The sequence below is a fragment of the Hemiscyllium ocellatum genome, chromosome 11 (genome assembly GCF_020745735.1).
Source record: "Hemiscyllium ocellatum isolate sHemOce1 chromosome 11, sHemOce1.pat.X.cur, whole genome shotgun sequence".
In the NCBI taxonomy this organism is placed as follows: Eukaryota; Metazoa; Chordata; class Chondrichthyes; order Orectolobiformes; family Hemiscylliidae; genus Hemiscyllium; species Hemiscyllium ocellatum.
Genome location: NC_083411.1, coordinates 92,590,570 through 92,611,091, shown reverse-complemented (window position 1 = coordinate 92,611,091; position 20,522 = coordinate 92,590,570). Strand labels below are relative to the sequence as shown.

The window sequence follows — 20,522 nt, the reverse complement described above, 5'->3', positions numbered from 1 at the left end:
CAGTCAGCAAACTTTCCTCGACAACCTCTCTTTCAGCAGCTGTTATACTATCCCTAATTAGCAATGCCACTCTCCCACTTATTTAACCCCCTTGGTATTCCTTTTGAAACATCCAAACCCCAGAACATCCAACAACCATTCTTGCCCCAGTGATATCCAAGTCTCTAATGACCACAACACCATAGCTCCAAGTACTAATCCATGTTCTAAGTTCATCTCTTTTATTCCTGACACTTCTTGCATTAATTTTGATAAAGACTAAACTTAAGTGGCAGTACTTTTCATTGGTTGGTATTTCTCTGACTGCAGTTTCTGAATAGGAGTAATATGGTTATCAGAATTAAACCACTGAATGTTGTTGTATTGGCTGTTTAACAAAAATGATCATTTTGTGAATTCAGAAACAGACTTTATTTGATTAACCTGTAATTACATGGGTTTAAAAACTGAACTGCTGTACTTCAGGAACATATCAAAACATTGCATAATTCTAAATTATGATTTACCATTCATTACTTTAATCAATTAAATCGCAAAGGATAACTAAAGGGGACTTATGACGAGTTGATGATGTAGTGGTATCACTGGATTGTTAGTCCAGTGATCCAGATAATGTTCTGGGGACCCAGGTTCAAATCTCCCTACAGCAAATGGTGGAATTTGAATTCAGTTAAAATCTGGAATTAAGAATCTAATGACTACTATAAAACCATTGCCAATTGTCTGGAAAAACCTAGCTGATTCAGGGAAGGAAATCTGCCATCCTCACCTGGTCTGGCCTATATGTGATGCCAGATCTACACAATGTGGTTGACTCTTAACTGCCCTCTGGCAATTAGGGATGGAACATAAATGCTGCCTAGCCAAGAATGAATTAAAAAAACTTACAAAAAATGAGCTTTCTTGTTGTTTCACAAGATAAATGAAAGGTAAATTGTTTGCGGATAATTTTGTATGAATTCTATGGTATGGTGCCTGTAGAGATTTGGACTATTTGTTATGGTTATCCTGCATAGTTGTAATTCTACTTTATTTGGTATTTCTTTCTGTTTGTGCAGCCCTTGCAATTGGCTTGTATTAGCCGAAGTTCTTCGAAGACTGAAAATGTCAGTCAGGATTTTCCAATCCCGCTTCCCTCACTTTGAAATAGCTACCATTACAGAGGTAGAATTTTACAAACAGGTGTCCACAAGCCAGGTACATTTCCAACTTGGGAACCTTCAGTTCTGCTCCCTCGATGGCAGGATGTCTCTGGAACTGGTACGGTGTGTACCTGAGTTGTTGGACCTCCTTGGTTCTACGGTGGAACTATTAACTGAAGACTGTGAGAAAGTTATTACATTCACAAGGTGAACCAAAATCATGACTGATTGACAAACTATTCCCACTTTGAATAATAGGGAATGAATTGATTGGGTACTAGCAGGTGTGTATACTAAGCCAGCCAGTACTTCCGTTGTTTCAAATCAGGCATGGACCAGCCACCCAAACAGAACAGAAAAATAATAGGTCAGTTCTGACCTTAGTGCAACAAAATAAGGATTGCTGGGATGTTTAAAGGAAGTGTTAAAAATACTTTAACTAGGTTCATTAAAATATTTTCTACCCAACTAATTATGTTGAGTGCACCTAAGTTTGTGATCCACTAACCATGAAAAACAATTAGTAATGGATTAAGTAATTCTTGTGAAATAATCAATATTTATTCCTGTTCCCAAATTTTGGATATCATTTTTCCTTTAATCGCTTTTTACGTAAGGTATATAAAACTTCCTTTCCTTTCTACCCAATTCACTCACTATCATACACAACACTAGTCTCCATTGAGAGCACAGGTTGGTGGTCTATTCACAGTCATTTAAGAACTGCATTCTCAGACAGCTTCAAGAAGATAGCAAGAAAGTCTTATGAAGAATTTTCCTGGTTTCTCTCACTCTTCTTCATGGATTCTTGAGCTAAATGATAGCACTGCATATTATGAATCTGAGAGCAGTCATTCAACAGAGTATAGATTAAACTTGCATCCAAGCATTATAACACAATGTGCTCTTCTGTGTTAAAGAAACCCAGCTGTGCGTGTGCAACTTTTTGTTTGAAAAATTAATTTGCATCTGACTTAGATACTAACAGAACAAAATGGTATTAATTTTGAATGAGTTGGGTAACATGTTTCAAGATCAAGAAACAGGAATTAGCCAGAATTATATCACCTGAAAGATCTAAGACATAAGGATCAAAGTCAAAACTCTTCAGTGTAGTAACTGAATACACATTCATTCCTATGTTTAGCATTTCACACTGACAGAGGATATTTTAATAAACTTGTTCACAAAGTAAACAGTTTATCTCAAGCAGTATCTAGAAATTGGATCCAGAATGTGTACCGTTTAATTAGCGATTCCAACGTTTCTGTCATATTTAAATGTCTTTTTGGTGCTTATATTTTCATGATCAAAATTTATTTTCCAGTTTAAAACCAATCTAATTAGGTTGGTAAAATGAAAATTGAATACTGGTATGCATGATGTTAGTTGAAGTAAAAGCTAAATGGAGATTTTATTGGATACAGATAAATTTGAGCCCACATTACACATTTATACTACTCTCTGTGATGATGCACTTTACTTTGAATACTTGTTGAGTTGCACTTATCACTGACTTGCTGTACTGCTGGAGAAACATAAATTTAATTCAACGCCACACCAAGATACAAACCTAATAGCGTGCAAGACATGAAAGTACTTACATTGAGGAAAATCATACAGACAAGAGATCTATAGTTCAGATTCTAAACTACTAATGTTGATCTTCACTCCTTCAACTATATTGCAAAGACAGCCTAGGGTAACACACATTCGATTTTTGCCATATAATTTAAGATTTTGAGCCAGAATCTAATAAAGATTTATTTTTGAAGCAGTCCATCCACCAAACCTCCTGTATTTAAATTGTGCACCAGAAAAGAATAATCTCAATCCAGAGGGAGTCATTTGGTGGTACTCCTATTATTTTCAATTGAATATGAAGCAGTTGGGACATGTAAGTCTTCAGAAATGGCATTTTAACTCATGTTAGATGTTTGAAATGTGATAACCTGCCTGGGCTTAATGACAAATATTGGGTAACTCACAGTAAAACCAGATTTAAAGAATTCTCGCTCTGACCGCTGGACTCTTCTGACTGTATGCTCCCTAAATCAAATTTAAATGAGCATGCTTTTGTTCACTCATGCTGGATGTGAAGTGTTCCTTTGCTAGGCACAGTGCGTTCAATAAGTGTAATGAGATTGTAAATACTGGGCATTCATTTTGTCCAACTTTTTAAATGCTCAGAAGTTCCATTTGCAGTTCTGTGCCATTATTACCTCAGCTCTGTTACATGTTTGACAGTGGTGTAGCACATTTGTTGAAAAAGATATCAACTGTGTAGCATAATGCATGATTTTGCAGTTTGCTGTTAGTAGAGCCTTATCTAAAAATATTTAGCCTTGCACTGCTGCGAAGTACAGCTGTTTTTTAAGATTCTGTGCAAGTGAAGATCCACCATGCAGACAGGGAACGTGTTCTGAGATGCAACAGTTCCTCAATAGGTATATGATCAAGCAATATAACTCCTTGCCTCCTTATATCACTTGTAAGGTATAATCTTATTTAATCTCATCCTTTTGTAGAAGCAGTGGTTGTAGCATACAGTTTATACTAATCCTGAAGGTGGTGTTGTGGGTTATATTCAGTGACTTATTATCTATAGTGGTCCTCAATTAATATTATGCACTAACCCAACTCAACCTACAATCGGGTACCATTGCCTGAATCTTGGGTAAAAGTAGCATGAGTATTTCTGTCCTAAGTTAAATGATGTGTGAAGTTTTTCCTTAAACATTAAACCACTGAATTGCTGAGTCACAAATGGACAGCTTCCATACCAAGGACAGCACTCTCCCAAAACCCCCCGGAGTTAATGACATGATCACATGCCACACTAACTGTTGCATCTCAGAACATGTGCCGTGTCAGACATTGGCATATGACAAATACTAAGAGGATGAAGCCAAGATCTCCATGACATAATGAGGTCTCCATTGTACTTGGAAGAGTACTACCCCAGTAAACTTCTCTAACCCCAGCTCTCTGAGCACCATTCATGAATTAGAAGAGCAAGTACCATATTCCTAACCAGGGACACATTACTACATCCATCACCACATTTGACCCTCACATGTCCCATCATAGTGCAGTATTGGCCAAGAACTCCCAATTGCCCCACTTCCTACACCACCTTTGGAGCATTCAACTCTTAAAAGCCTTTATCAAATGAGCACTGTTGACATTCCGTTTGCCGTAGATCTCTCCCTCAACTGTGTAGAATTGTTTCATGAGCAAATGTTTGTTTTCTTAATAAAGATCCACAAAATCCCCTCACCCAGCATCTTGAACTTCCATCGGTTTTATATGCCTAATCTACATTGGATCTGTAAAGGAGGAGACCTGCTTCCCCCTTAAGGATAATTCTGGTCTCTCTCAATCACCCGGCCTCTCCACCCGAAATAAGCAGTGTCTCTTGCCTCTTTGTGTTCCATTTTTCTATCTCCGTAACAGCTTTCTCCTCGCTTCCTCGTCTCCTTCTCTCTCCTCTTTCTTCTACACTCTCTCAGCATTTTATTTCTCTAACCCATACTTCTCCCTCCATCCTGTCTGCCAGCCTACCCCTCGTTACCATCCCTATCCTGGGTTCAATTATTTCTTTGTCTTTACTCTAACCCTTTGACCCTCAAGGAAAGGCAGTTGACTAATGAGGGAATTCCAATGGGAGCGAGGACGATGGTGGGATACCCATCGGCTACCCTATGCCTTTGAATTCTGTGAACAGCAAGAAGATGGAAAAGGGTTTTCCTGCCAATTAAGGACCTCTTGCCACTGCTCCCGGTATTTTACTAATAAATTCTCTGGGCTTGGAGCCTCCTGATCAGACACTGTAGCTCAAAGTGGGGGAGTCTAGTAGTAGCCACCACCCTAGTGGTGCTTTTGGGATTAAAGAGCTTCTAGCCTTATGATGGGATTCCCAGCAGCAGCTTATTTGCTGCCTGATTGTCGTAGACTCTAATCCCACACTAAAACCATCACTGCTAAACAATTTCAGCCTCTTGTGTGTGCTGCTATGTCCTAACAAACTGCTGCTGGGATGGTATATAGAATTGTCCCCAGTGCGAAGTACTGAATGCGTCATTAATTTTTTTGTCTGTAGGTGGTGCTATAATAATTACAGTGTATAATTTATCATCCAAAACTAATGCTATGCAGGAGCCCAACGTCATTAGCAGTAAATTGTTTGTTTCTTTGCCTGAAACTTCGATGAAAATAGCTAATGTGTTTTATTCCTCAACTCGGTGGTGCCATTTATCCATCTCTTACTAAATCCTACTTTCAGTTAGATCTGGATTTGATATGAGTATTTGTTATAAATAATCATTTATTTAAGAGAATATTTGCGCTTTTATTTTGAGAACTATGTAACTGAGTTAATCCATAAGTTTGAGAATATATATATAAGCACAAGAAGAAACACATTGCTGATTTTGACCCTATCACTAAGTAAAGGAAGAAAGTCCTGTTGTTGGAGAAAAATATAGTTTTAGTCTTTAATTCGCAGTTTTCTTGTAAATTATAAGATGCGAAAAATGCCTATACTTGGCTTTATTCAGCTGAGAATATTTTTCCTCTTTGGTGTTGGAGTTCAGTTGCAGTAATTCTGAATGGTTCACTGTTTTCTACTATACAATCAGAAAGTCAAAAGATGTAAGATTAGCACACAATATTCAATCCTCAGCTCTAACAGCCAGAAAAGTTGATCTGGGATAAGAACCAATACTAAGCAATCTTTAAGTATTGCCCAGCTTGTTAAGTTTCAACCAACAGTGAAAATAATTTAAACAGCCTGGTTCATTAGTAATAATTTTACTCATAACTTGGATGATATGTCACATCTGATTCTTAGACGTGACCACATAATCTAAACTGACCTGTGCAGTACTAAGGAGGTGCTGCTTTGTTGTAGGCATTTCAATTGTGTTAAACTAGGCTACATTCGCCTTTTGAATTTGTTATAGGAAATATCATTAAACTATTTGGCAAAAAGTAGGTGTATTGGCAATATTGATTTAAGATGTTTGGTCAGGGATTTCTTTTAACTAAATTCTCATTAAAGCATTAAGTAAAATAAGCGACAAATAATTTTCAGTACAAAATGTAAACAATATGTTCATGTCAGAAAACGTTTTAATCAGCAATGAAACTTAAAAAGAAACATACAGTATTGTCAGTACATAATTAATGTAAATGACTTTACAGAGTAGTTCGAAAAGGATTTGAGATATATCAATAGCTACTTCCTTAGCATATCTTCTCCAGTCCGTACTCTGCTGTTTATGTATTTAATTTGGCCATCTATGTGTGATGCAGGAAGCTGAAAATACTCAGTGCATTATCACACCAAACAAATAAAAAGATTGTATGTGGCACTCCAAGACTGCTGTATAACAAAATTCACATTTCTAGACTCCATTGGGTTTAGACCTAAATTTGAAATTCTGTTATCAAGACAGCTTTTCAGAAATAAATCAGTTCACCAAAATCAACAGGCTTTTGTAAATTATTAAATAAATAAAATGATAAATAATAAACTTAACTAAGTTAGAAAACAATTACATTAGACATTACAATAGAGCAACCACGATGGTGCCTTTCTCAATCTGTTACAAACTGCTCATTTAATCACAGTTGTTAAATAAAAATGTTGCAAGGCTCAGTTCGCCTGCCAATCAGCATCGAAAAGAGATAATACTAGGTTAATTTTTCAGGGATGAAGGATCACATCTAATTTTTTTTTACCTTTTTAAACAGGTCATTTCTCCAGTTTTGATCAAGTTGTAGAATCCAGCTATTTTTTGTTTATCTTTGGTAAATTCCTATTTATTTCCACTTCAAGCAATCAGTTGAACATTTTAAATAAAGAGGATTACTGCTCCCTACTACTGTGCTGATATAAATTCAGTCTAAATCTGCCCATTGATCCAGTTTTTTTTTGTAATTTGACCAAGTGTTGTGTTACCTGGGTGCTCAAGGTCTGCTGTAATCTCAGTTTATATCCCAGCATTCCTTCAAAGTAATGGCATTTCTATTCAGAAAAACAATTAACTCAACCATGTGGAGATCAAATTCTGCTAGTTAACTGGGCAATTTTTTATGGCAAAATCTCCAGTGAGGTAGCTGAATTTTGGTGCTGCAACTCTGCAAAGAATCTGTTGCAATGTATAGATAGAAGTATTTACCTGTTGAAAACTGCTGCAGTTATCTAAAATAAACTTCTGACAAACCAGATAAGGCTACACCTTCATGTACAAATCCTTCTGAAAGTTTATAAGATTGTTCTATGTATATTTGTACAGTGTTTGATATTGCTAAAATGGAGTTGGAACCCTGTTGGTTAACTCTTAGTTTATACAAAGACGTCTACATTGTTTTGCTGGAAAGTAAACCAGTCATTGATGGGTTTTTGAATTCTTCATGTTTATACATTTGTTGTTTATATACACCAGAGTTTTTTTTTCTGTTGAAAAAGTAAATTATTTAGTTGACAGCATATTTCATTTTGAAGATTTAACAAATGTATTGTGTTGGTAATATAAGCAATGAGAAATTTAGTTGAAAGTCTGTAGATTGGACTTTTCAGATCTATTGTAAGGAGCACATAGAGAGAAGGCCTTGCTGTTTTGTTTACAATAAGTTGGAATCTGGAATGAGTCAAACATCCATTTATACAGCTATCTGAAGTCAACTCCCATTAAACTTATTTGGATTCTTACCTTTTTGATTCCGAGTACATTTACTGAAATTCATTAACTTCTACATCTTCTGTTTGAGAAAATGTTTGCTAAAATCATGTGCTCTGTATATTCCTCAGTAGCAAGGTTCTTGAAATGTTAAGATCAAGGGCTTTCATAAACCATATTCATTTAGTATATGGTAATTGCAGTGGTACATATGCATACACTTGCTTGCACCTACTTCAGGCGTCAATAACTCAGAACCCTAATGAGTGACAATTCTAAACACAATGCACAGGTTGAATGAAAGTTAAATTCAAGTTTTTATTATGACTGGTTGCTTTTTATACTTTTCTTTTTTATCCCTTCCAAATGTCTTTTTGGCATGTCTCCACATCACATGTCTCCACATCACATGTCTCCACATCACACGCTCCACATCACATGCTACAACTTAAAAACACAACTCCATTGCAAAGGAAATTAATAAACCTTTATTATTATTCACTTCACAAATAAGGCTAATACTAACCTAATCCATCTCCATTGATCTTTAATGGGTGAGTGTAAAGTAATGTCTGATCTAAACCCCTGCTCTTATTTGTTAGATTAGATTAAAATTGACCATGCTGCATTTGTTATTCCAGAAAGCCAGCTGGCAAAGGAAAGAAATGAAACCTTATATTTTTGGAATTGCACACTAAGATACACTTCTAACTCAACAAAGATTTTGTAATCTATGTCTATTTATCTGGACTCAAATGAACTAACAGTTAACATCCACTGCTTGTATACTATTAAGTACAATATACATGTAACACTAATTTGTTCATTGAGAGAACAAGATGAGTCAATTATTGTAGATGTAGAGATGTAAAGTTGTAGAGATGTAGAAAGCACAAAGATCCTTCAGTCCAACTCATCTGTGCTGAACAGATATCCAAAATTAATTCCATTTGCGAGCATTTGGCCCATAGCCCTGTCAACCCTTCCTGTTCATATTGCCATCCCGATGCTTTTAAAAATGTAATTGTACCAGCCTCCACAACATCCTCTGGCAACTTGATCCGTACACGAACCAGCCTCTGTAAAAAAAGTCCCTTTTTAGTGGTCCTTTTAAATCTTTCCCCATCTTAAACCTATGCCCTCAAATTTCGGACTTCCTTGCACTAGGGAAAAGACTGTTCATCCAATCCATGCCCCTCATGATTTCATAAACCTCTATGATCACCCTTCATTCTCCAAAGGTCAAGGGAAAATAGCCCCAGCTTATTCACCCGCTCCCCATAAGCTCTAATCCTGGCAATGTCCTTCTAAATCTTTTCTGAACCCTGTCAAGTTTCACAACATCTTTACTATAGTAGTATTCCAAAACAGCATTCACCTTTCACAATTGCCTATGAAATAAGTCAAGTTGATCTTATGGAAAAGCACAAATCATACAATGAAGAACTTTGGTAAGCTGTCCTTGAAATGAGAATAGAAATTTCACTAAATCTACATTACTAAATTAAAAATCACACAACACCAGGTTATAGTCCAACCGGTTTAATCGGAAGCACTAGGTTTTGGAGCATCGCTCCTTCATCAGGTGGTTGTGGAGGTGACAATTGTAAGACACGGAATTTATAGCAAAAGCTTACAGTGTGATGTAACTGAAATTATACATTGAAAAAAACCTTGATTGTTTGTTGAGTCTCTCATCTGTTAGAATACCATGATAGTTTCACTTCTTTCATATGTAAATCACAAAACTTTTTATATAACAAACTACATTCTCAGGTTAACTGTAACAATTGGTGTCAGCCCAGATAAGATGTTGAAGGTGTTAGCCCCCTGTGTTCTGTTATCTGTGCCATAATGTTTAGACTGATTCTAATCTTTAAAAGAATGAGTTAACAGAGTCTTACATGGATTCATGCAGTTTTTGATAGCTAAGTCTGGTACCCATACTGAGGGCCTGAACCGGGACCTTGGGTCCATTGCACTACACACAGACACACCTATACACAGACACTCACACACACTCCTACACACACACTCACACATGCACCTTCTCATAGACTTCGACCCCTTTACACTCACACGCACACTCACATACACACTCTCACAGACATGCACAACTCACATATACACTCTCTCACAGACACTCACAACTCACATATACACACTTTGACATAGACACACTCACAATGCATCCTCTCACAGACTTAGACCACTTTACACTCACATACACATATACAATCTCACTCACAATCACAACCCCCCCACCCAGACACGCACATGCACACATACACATATACGTTTGTGGGGTGAATTTGTACTTGCAGAGTTAAATTGTACTTTGCTCAAAAACTGCATGAATCCATGTAAGACTCTGTTAACTCATTTTTAGATTAGAATCAGTCTAAACATTATGGCACAGACAGCAGCACACGGGGCTAACACCTTAAACATCCTATCTGGGCTGACACCAATTGTTACAGTTAACCTGAGAATGTAGTTTTTTTTATTTTAAAAAAAGTTTTGTGATTTACATATGAAAGAAGTGAAACTATCATGGTCCTTCTAACTCAATGAGAGACTCAAACAATCAAAGTTTTTTTCAATGTATAATTTCAGTTACATCACACTGTAAACTTTTGCTAAAAATTCTGTGCTTACAGTTGTGTACTCCACAACCACCTGATGAAGGAGCAGCGCTCCGAAAGCTAGTGCTTCCAATTAAACCTGTTAGACTATGACCTGGTGTTGTATGACTTTCAACTTTGTCCACCCCAGTCCAACACCAGCATCTCCAAATCATGACTACGTTACTAAGGATACCTTTTGAAACATGTAAAAGAGCAAAAGAACGCCTGCGTAGTGAGGATCGAATTTGGTAACACAGTAATATAGAAAAGCTTTATAATTCACTACGTGAACGATACAAATGCCATGCTGACCTGGTATCTGTTAACGCTCAAGGGCTAAAGGAGTGATTTGATGAGACCTGGTAGTCTAAAAATATAAATGAATCAAAGTATATAGTTTTAAAAGACTTACTTTATTAACATGAGTGAATAAAAAGCAAAGGTTTGGGATAGCTACTTAACAACACTTCAGAAGGATACAAGTGAAAGGTGTAATGTGAAGCATGCAGGAAAAGCAGCAAAAATGAACAAGTTGAAAAATATAACAAATTAACGGTCATATAGAAGCACCATGGGAGAAGCATTAATATTAGGCCCTTGAGGGTCATAATCTCCTGATTACTGCCCAAGCCAAGAGGAAATTGGCTTAGGGATAAGGCAGTTAGGGAAGTAAACATGTGGCTAAGGGAGTGGTGTGGGAAAGAGGGGTTCCATTTCAGGGGCATTGTCATCAGTTTTGGAAAAGGGGGATCTGTACCAATGGGACGGTCTCCACCCGAACTGATCTGGAACCAGTCTTCTAGTGAAAAGGATAAATGGGGTGGCAACCAAGACTTTAAGCTAGTGAGTCATGGGAAGGGAAAATGACAGGAAGTATGATGTTAAATAAAAAGGTAAGCAGCAGATTAGCATGTGTGTAGGAGGGTTTAAGTTCAAGGCAGACTATAAAAGAAATAGAAAGGAAGGATAACTTTATTAGAGTTGTTGGAAATCATGCGATAAGAAAGCCAGCATAAGGGCACTTTGCTCATAGCATTTGAAACAAGATTGATGAGTTAATGACACAAATTATTACGAATGAATATAATTTATTGGCCACTACGGAGACATGGTTACAGAATGGTCATGAATGAGAGTTAAATTTCAAGGGATATCAAACTATTCAGAAGGACAAACAGGAAAGTAAGGGAGGTGGTGTAGCTCTGATATTCAAGGGCAACATCAGGGTGGTGCTGAGAGATGATATAGGTTCTATGCAGAATAAAGTGGAATCCGTTTGGGTGGAAATTAGAAATTCTAAGAAGAAAAAGTCACTGATAGGCTTTTCTCTAAACCATCAATTAATAACATTGTATTGGGGTGGGCAATAAATAAAGAAATGACTAAATGCCTGTAAAAATGGTACAGCAATTATCATGGGGGATTTAATCTACATGTTGATGAGTGAACCAGTTCAGTCACGGTAAACTTGAGGAGGAGTTCGTTGAGTGTGTCTGCAATAGTTTTCTTGAACAGTATGCAATGGAACCGACGAGGGAGCAAACTATCCTAGATCTGGTCCTGTGTAATGAGACAGGAATAATTAATGACCTCATAGTTAGGAATCCTTTTGCAATGAGCGATCACAGTATGTCATAGAGTCATAGAGAAGTACAGCATGGAAACAGACCCTTCAGTCCAACCTATCCATGCCGACCAGATATTCCAACCCGATCTAGTCCCACCTGTCAGCAACCGGCCCATATCCTTCCAAACCCTTCCTATTCATATACCCATACAAATGCCTCTTAAATGTTGCAATTGTACCAGCCTCCACCACTTCCTCTGGCAGCTCATTCCAAATACGTACCACCCTCTGCATGAAAAAGTTGCCCCTTAGGTCTCTTTTATATCTTTCCCCTCTCACCCAAAACCTATGCCTTCTAGTTCTGGACTCCCTGATCCTAGGCAAAAGACTTTGTCTATTTATCCTATCCATGCCCTTCATAATTTTGTAAATCTCTATAAGGTCACCCCTCAGCCTCCGACGCTCCAGGGAAAACAGCCCCAGCCTGTTCAGCCTCTCCCTGTAGCTCAGATCCTCCAACTCTGGCAACATCCTTGTAAATCTTTTCTGAACCCTTTCAAGTTTCACAACATCTTTCCGATAGGAAGGAGACCAGAATTGCACGCAATATTCCAACAGTGGCCTAACCAATGTCCTGTACAGCCGCAACATGACTTCCCAACTCTTGTACTCAATACTCTGCCCAATAAAGGAAAGCATACCAAATGCCTTCACTATCCTATCTACCTGCGACTCCACTTTCAAGGAGCAATGAACCTGCACTCCAAGGTCTCTTTGTTCAGCAACACTCCTGAGGACCTTACCATTAAGTGTATAAGTCCTGCTAAGATTTGCTTTCCCAAAATGCAGCACCTCGCATTTAGCTGAATTAAACTCCATCTGCCACTTCTCAGCCCATTGGCCCATCTGGTCCAGATCCTGTTGTAATCTGAGGTAACCCTCTTCGCTGACCACTAAACATCCTATTTTGGTGTCATCTGCAAACTTACTAACTGTACCTCTTATGCTTACATCCAAATCATTTACGTAAATGACTAAAAGTAGAGGGCCCAGCACCAATCCTTGTGGCACTCCACTGGTCACAGTCCTCCAATCTGAAAAATAACCCTCCACTGCCACCCTCTGTCTTCTACCTTTGAGCCAGTTCTGTATCCAAATGGCTAGTTCTCCCTGTATTCCATGAGATCTAACCTTGCTAATCAGTCTCCCATAGGGAACCTTGTCGAATGCCTTACTGAAGTCCATATAGATCACATCTACTGCTCTGCTTTCATCAGTCTTCTTTATTACTTCATCAAAAAAGTCAATCAAGTTTGTGAGACATGATTTCCCACGCACAAAGCCATGTTGACTCTCCCTAATCAGTCCTTGCCTTTCCAAATACGTGTACCTCCTGTCCCTCATGATTCCCTCCAACAACTTGCCCACCACCGAGGTCAGGCTCACTGGTCTATAGTTCCCTGGCTTGTCCTTACCACACTTCTTAAACAATGGCACCACGTTTGCCAAACTCCAGTCTTCCGGCACCTCACCTGTGATTATCAATGATACAAATATCTCAGATAGACGCCTGGCAATCACCTCTCTAGCTTCCCACAGAGTTCTTGGGTACAGCTGATCAGGTCCTGGGGATTTATCCACCTTGAACCGTTTCAAGACATCCAGCACTTCCTCGTCTGTAATCTGGACATTTTGCAAGATATCACCATCTATTTCCCTACAGTCTCTATCTTCCATATCCTTTTCCACAGTAAATACTGATGCAAAATATTCATTTAGTATCTCCCCCATTTTCTGTGGCTCCACACAAAGGCCGTCTATTGAGGGACCCTATTCTCTCCCGAGTTACCCTTTTGTCCTTAACATAATTGTAAAACCCCTTTGGATTCTCCTTAATTCTACTTGCCAGAGCTGTCTCATGTCCCCATTTTACCTCCTGATTTCCCTCTTAAGTATACTCCTCCTTTCTTTATACTCTTCTCAGGATTCACTCAATCTATCCTGTCTGTATCTGACATATGCTTCTTTCTTTTTCTTAACCAAACCCTCAATTTCTTTAGTCATCCAGCATTCCCTATAGTTACCAGCTTTCCCTTTCACCCTGACAGGAATATACTTTTTCTGGATTCTTGTTATCTCATTTCTGAAGGCTTCCCATTTTCCAGCCGTCCCTTTATCTGCGAACATCTGCCTCCAATCAGCTTTTTAAAGTTCTTGCCTAATACCGTCAAAATTGACCTTTCTCCAATTTAGAACTTCAACTTTTAGATCTGGTCTATCCTTTTCCATCACTATTTTAAAACGAATAGAATTATGGTCGCTGGCCTCAAAGTGCTCCCCCACTGACACCTCAGTCACCTACCCTGCCTTATTTCCCAAGAGTAAGTCAAGTTTTACACCTTTTCCAGTAGGTACATCCACATACTGAATCTGAAAATTGTCTTGTACACACTTAAGAAATTCCTCTCCATCTAAACCTTTAACACTATGGCAGTCCCTGTTGATGTTTGGAAATTTAAATTCCCCTACCATAACTACCCTATTATTCTTACAGATAGCTGAGATCTTCATACAAGTTTGTTTCTCAATTTTCCTCTGACTATTGGGGGGTCTATAATACATCCCTTTCTTATTTCTCAGTTCCACCAAAATAACTTCCCTGGATGTATTTCCAGGAATATCATCCCTCAGCACAGCTGTAATGCTATTCCTTATCAAAAATGCCACTCCCCCTCCTCTCTTGCCTCCCTTTCTATTCTTCCTGTAGCATTTGTATCCTGGAACATTAAGCTGCCAGTCTTGTCCATCCCTGAGCCATGTTTCCGTAATTGCTATGATATCCCAGTCCCATGTTCCTAACCATGCCCTGAGTTCATCTGCCTTCCCTGTTAGGCCCCTTGCATTGAAATAAATGCAGTTTAATTTATTAGTCCTACCCTGTGCCTGCCTGCCCTGACTGTTTGACTCACTTCTGTTCTAAGCTGTACCTGTCTCAGATCGATCTCTTTCCTCACTATCTCCCTGGGTCCCCCCCCCCCACCCCACCCCACCACCCCCACCTTACTAGTTTAAATCCTCCCAAGCATTTCTAGCAAATTTCCCTTCCAGTATATTAGTTCCCTTCCAATTTAGGTGCAATCCATCTCCTTCTTGTACAGATCACTTCTACCCCAAAAGAGATTCCAATGATCCAAAAATGTGAATCCTTCTCCCATACACCAGCTCCTGAGCCATGCATTCATCTGCTCTATCCTATTATTCCTGCCCTCACTAGCTCGTAGCACTGGGAGTAATCCAGATATTACTGCCCTTGAGGACCTCCTTTTTAAAATTCTACCTAACTCTCTATAGTCTCCCTTCAGAGTCTCAATCTTTTCCCTTCCAATGTCATTGGTTCCAATGTGGATAATGACCTCCTGCTGGCCCCGATCCCCTGTGAGAACATTCTACACCCTCTCTGAGACATCCTTGATCCTGGCACCAGGGAAACAACACACCATTCTGCTTTTTCTCTGCTGGCCACAGAAACATCTGTCTGTACCTGGACTACAGAATCCCCTAACACAATTGATCTCCTGGAAGCCGACATTAAAGCCAGTCTCGTTGCATTAAAGCCAGTCTCAATATCAGAGACTTGGCTGTTTGTGTTACGTTCCCCTGAGAATCCATCACCTTCTACATTTTCCAAAACAGCATACCTGTTTGAAATGGAATATCCACATTTAAGGAAATATTGTCACACTCATTCATGTGCTCCGATAAACAACAAGGAGCCTTTATTCAGTTTTCCTTTCTTACCAAAGGTGTACTTATTTTCACTATGACAAAGTTACAGGGTAGCAGTGAAACACATTTAGCAAACTGGTAACCCCCCATGATCAGATGCAAAATCATAGACTCAAGGGCTATCCAACTCATTAGCAGGAATTGCTCTTACATGTTGACCAGCAGTGACAGACCTGAAAGCACCTGGCTCTACTTCTCAAAATGTTATAACTAGATAGAATTCAATATTGGAAACCTACTAATAAGAGTCACTCCAAGAGCATAAACTTGTATGTAAAATTCACAGCTCATTTAATAGATCTAGCAACTCAACACCAGGCACCCAAGAGGTACAATCGACCATCCAAACTGCATTCAACCACAATCTACAACCTCAGTGCACGATATCCCCCTCCACTCTACCATTGCTATTAAGACCAGGTCAACCCTGGTCAAAAGTGTAAAGAAGCAGAACCTGGCATACCTACTAGCACAGACACAATGCACTGCATTGTCTCTTTGTGCTAGAACTTTTCTATGTTCTAATCTGATGAAACTAGAACATATAAGTTCAGGCACGACTAAACATCAAACGTAGCATGTAATAAAGAAGGCTAAGAAATCTCACCAAGAATCGGATCCAAGTTCTATAGTCATTCAGAAAGTCATACAGTCCCAATGGGAACGGCCAATTTGTAAGTGATACCTGTGGAGTATTTTTTTCCACAGTTTTTATAGTATAATATGTCAGCTTAAGTAAAGATAGGAGTTTTGAATATACTAGAAATGTTTGAAATGAAGGAAGATTGCCAGCACATTTAAAAATTCTCCTAATGGGAGTAACTAGCTGAATCTAGAGAGAAATTATGACAGGCTGCCTCAGACCAATGGTGTGCTCCTCTTGCACAGTGTGGGAAATGAGGGGTACTTCCAGTGTGGCTGACGGCTATGTGTGCAGGAAATGTATGCATCAGCAGCTACTGGGGCACTGCTTTTCCCAGCTGGAGCTGTGAGTGGACTCACTATGGAGTATCCGTGGTACTGAGAATGTCATGGACAGCACATTTAGTGAGTTGGCCACACTGCAGATGAGGATTACACAGACAGGGAATGGGTGACCATCAGATCAAGTAAAAGGCTCAAGAAGAAAGTGCAGGAGTCCCCAGTGGTCATCCCCTTCTCAAACAGATAAACCAATTTGGATTCTGTTGGCAAGGGCAGGGGGAGTGACTTCTGAGGGGAAAGCAGCAACAGCCAGGTTCATGACACCACAAATAGCTCTGCTGCACAGAACTGGAGGAAAGAGAGTGGCAGGGCTATAGTGACAGGGGATTCAATAGTCAGGGGCACAGAGAGGCACTTCTATGGCCACAGACATGAATCCTGGATAGAGTGTTACCTCTCTGGTGCCAGGATCCACGATATCATGGAGCAAGACATTCTGGGACTGGAAGGTAAGTAGCCAGTGGTCGGGGAGCACGTAGGTACCAACAACATCACTAAATAAGGGGATGATGGCCTGAAAGCTGAACATAGGGAGATCAGTGATACATTAAAATGTAACTCCTGAAAGATAATAATGTCAGACTTGCTCCCAGTGCCACGTGCTAGTGAGAGCAGGAATAAGAGGATAGATCGGCTGACAGTGTTTCTGGAGAAATGGTATACCAGAGAAGCGTTTAGATTCTTCAGGCACTGGGACTGATTCTGGATTAGGTGGGACCTCTACAAGCCTGACCGGTTGTCCATGGGCAGAGCTGGGACAGATCTCCTTGTGGGGCCTTTTTCCAGTTCTATTAATGAGGTTTTAAACTAATCTGGCAGGGGAATGGGAACCAAAGTATAGGCTTAGATAGGTAAGATTTAGATCAAGAATTAGAAGGTAGAATATTAGTGATGTAGTCAGCACCTCAGAAAGCCAAAAGAAAGGAGGTTTGATCAAGGATCGAGTCTCTCTTCATACATCAGTCCTGACATCCCAGGAATCTTAATTAATGGGGTGTGGAGCTGGGTGACCGCGGCCAGTCGGGCAGCATCGGGGGAGCTGGAAGGTTGGCGTTGCGAATCGGGATCCCCAATGAATGATCCTGGCCCAGGGTGTCGGGTTCCCTGCTCCTGCGATGCTGCCTGGCCTGCTGCACTTTTCTGCCTCCACATTTTACCGATCCTGACTTCCAGCATCTGTAGTCCTTAACTATCTCCACATCCCAGGACTCAATCTGTTGACCTGTGTTGACTCTCTCTCAATAACCAGAATAACCTTCCTTGGGAAAGAAGAACAAAGTACACGCAGTACTCCAGGTGTGGTCTCACCAAAACCCTTCCAGAAAGGTATCCCTGCTCCTGTCCTCGAATCCTCTCACTGTGAAGGCCACGTGTCATTTACATTCTCCACTGTTCGCTTCCTAAAAGAAGGAATTGCAGAAAAATACAGAAGAAAATGGGGTTAGAATCTCAGATATAAAATTGTTGAGCACAATGTCCCCATCTTATCCATGCTGATCATCAAGTGCCTAATTTCTTCTAGTCCCATGTTCCAGCATCCAGCGTAAAACCGATATGATCGTGCCTTGTGTGATCATAAACACTTCCTCAAAGCTGCAATGTTTCTTGCATTTGTCACCATTTCTGATGCTGCCAGACCTGCTGAGTATCTCCAGCACTTTTTGTTCTTATTGAAGATTTCCACCATTTTGCTGAAGGTCTTGAGTCATAGAGTTGTGCAGCAACTTCAATCCAACTCATCCATATAAGCCAGATATCCTAAACTGATCCAGTCCCATTTGCAAACAGTTGGCCTATATCACTCTGAACACTTTCTGTTCATATGCCCACCCAGATGCCTTTTCAATGTTGTAATTCTACCTGCATTCATCACTCTGCCCCGTGAGTCCCTTTCAAATCTTTCCCCTCTCACCTTAAACCTCATGCCCTGTAGTCTTGAACTCCCCAACAGGGGGAAAGAGAGACCTTGGCTATTAACCCAACCATGCTCCTCTATAAGGTCACCCCTCAGCCTCTAACACTTCAAGTAAAAAGCCCCAGCCTATTCAGCTCTCCCTTTAGCTCAAACTCTCTAATCCTAGCAATAACCTTGGAGATCTTTACTGAAACCTTTCACGTTCAGCAACACAGAGGTATACAGATTGGAAACAAACCCGTCAGTCCAAATCATCCATGCTGACCAGATTATTCTATACATACACTACCCTCAGCATAAAAAATGTTGCCCCTTAGATACCTTTTATGTCTTTCCCCTCTCATATTAAACCTATGCCCTCTAGTTTTGGACTCCCCAAGCCTCAGAAAAGGGCCTTGACCGTTCACCTTATCCACGCTCCTCACAATTTTGTAAACTTTTATAAGGTCACCCCTTGGCCTCCAATGCTCCAGGGAAGATAGCCCCAGGCTGTTCGGCCTCTACCTGTAATTCAAAAACCCTGACCCTGGCAGCATCCTTGTGGATCTTTTCTGAGCTCTTTCAAGATTCACAACATCTTTCCTGTAACAGGGAGAACCGGAATTAGATGCAGTATTCCAATAGTGGGCTAACCAATGCCCTAAAAGAATACACCATAAAATCATCTCCCAACTCCTATAGTCAATGCGCTTCCTAATGACAGCTGCCGTACCAAACACAGTCTTTATTATCCTGTCTATCTGCAACCCCATTTTCAGGGAGCTATGAACCTGCATTCCAGGGTGTATTTGTTCAGCAGCATTTCCCAGGAACTTACCATTAAGTATGTAAGTTCTACCCTGATAAGTGTGAGGCGATTGACTTTGGAAGGAGCAACAAGGATAAAGAGTACTATGAGTAAAAAATGAGGTCTGCAGATGCTGGAGATCACAGCTGAAAATGTGTTGCTGGTTAAAGCACAGCAGGTTAGGCAGCATCTCAGGAATAGGGAATTCGACGTTTCGAGCATAAGCCCTTCATCAGGAATGAGAGAGAGTAGCCAAGCAGGCTAAGATAAAAGGTAGGGAGGAGGGACTTGGGAGAGGGGCGATGGAGGTGGGATAGGTGGAAGGAGGTCAAGGTGAGGGTGATAGGCCGGAGTGGGGTGGGGGCGGAGAGGTCAGGAAGGAGATTGCAGGTTAGGAGGGCGGTGCTGAGTTGAGGGAACCGACTGAGACAAGGTGGGGGGAGGGGAAATGAGGAAACTGGAGAAATCTGAATTCATACCTTGTGGTTGGAGCCGCACAGCCCAGATGGCCTCCTTCTTCAAGCCAACACCGCACAGCCCAGATGGCCTCCTTCTTCAAGGACCAACACCGCACAGCCCAGATGGCCTCCTTCTTCAAGGACCAACACCGCACAGCCCAGATGGCCTCCTTCTTCATGGACCACAGATTCCCCCCAGACGTGATCGACGATGCCCTCCACCGCATCTCCTCCACTTCCCGCTCCTCCGCCCTTGAGCCCCGCTCCTCCAACCGCCACCAAGACAGAACCCCACTGGTTCTCACCTACCACCCCACCAACCTCCGCATACAACGTATCATCCGCCGTCATTTCCGCTACCTCCAAACGGACCCCACCACCAAGGATATATTTCCCTCCCCTCCTCTATCAGCGTTCCGCAAGGACCACTCCCTTCGTGACTCCCTCATCAGATCCACACCCCCCACCAACCCAACCTCCACCCCCGGCACCTTCCCCTGCAACCGCAGGAAATGTAAAACTTGCGCCCACACCTCCACACTCACTTCCCTCCAAGGCCCCAAGGGATCT

At 40.5% G+C, this 20,522-nt stretch overlaps 1 protein-coding gene across 2 annotated transcripts in view; it reads left to right on the top strand.

Moving 5' to 3' along the window:
* The window catches only part of bcorl1 (BCL6 corepressor-like 1), a 175,612-nt gene extending 173,331 nt beyond the window's left edge, over positions 1 to 2,281 (top strand). For both annotated transcript variants that reach the window (XM_060832260.1, XM_060832261.1), the window contains one exon: positions 1,059 to 2,281. In XM_060832260.1, the coding sequence (XP_060688243.1) occupies positions 1,059 to 1,353 (295 nt within the window). In that variant the 3' untranslated portion in view covers positions 1,354 to 2,281. The remainder of the gene's footprint in view (positions 1 to 1,058) is intronic.
* Positions 2,282 to 20,522: the final 18,241 nt, after the last annotated feature.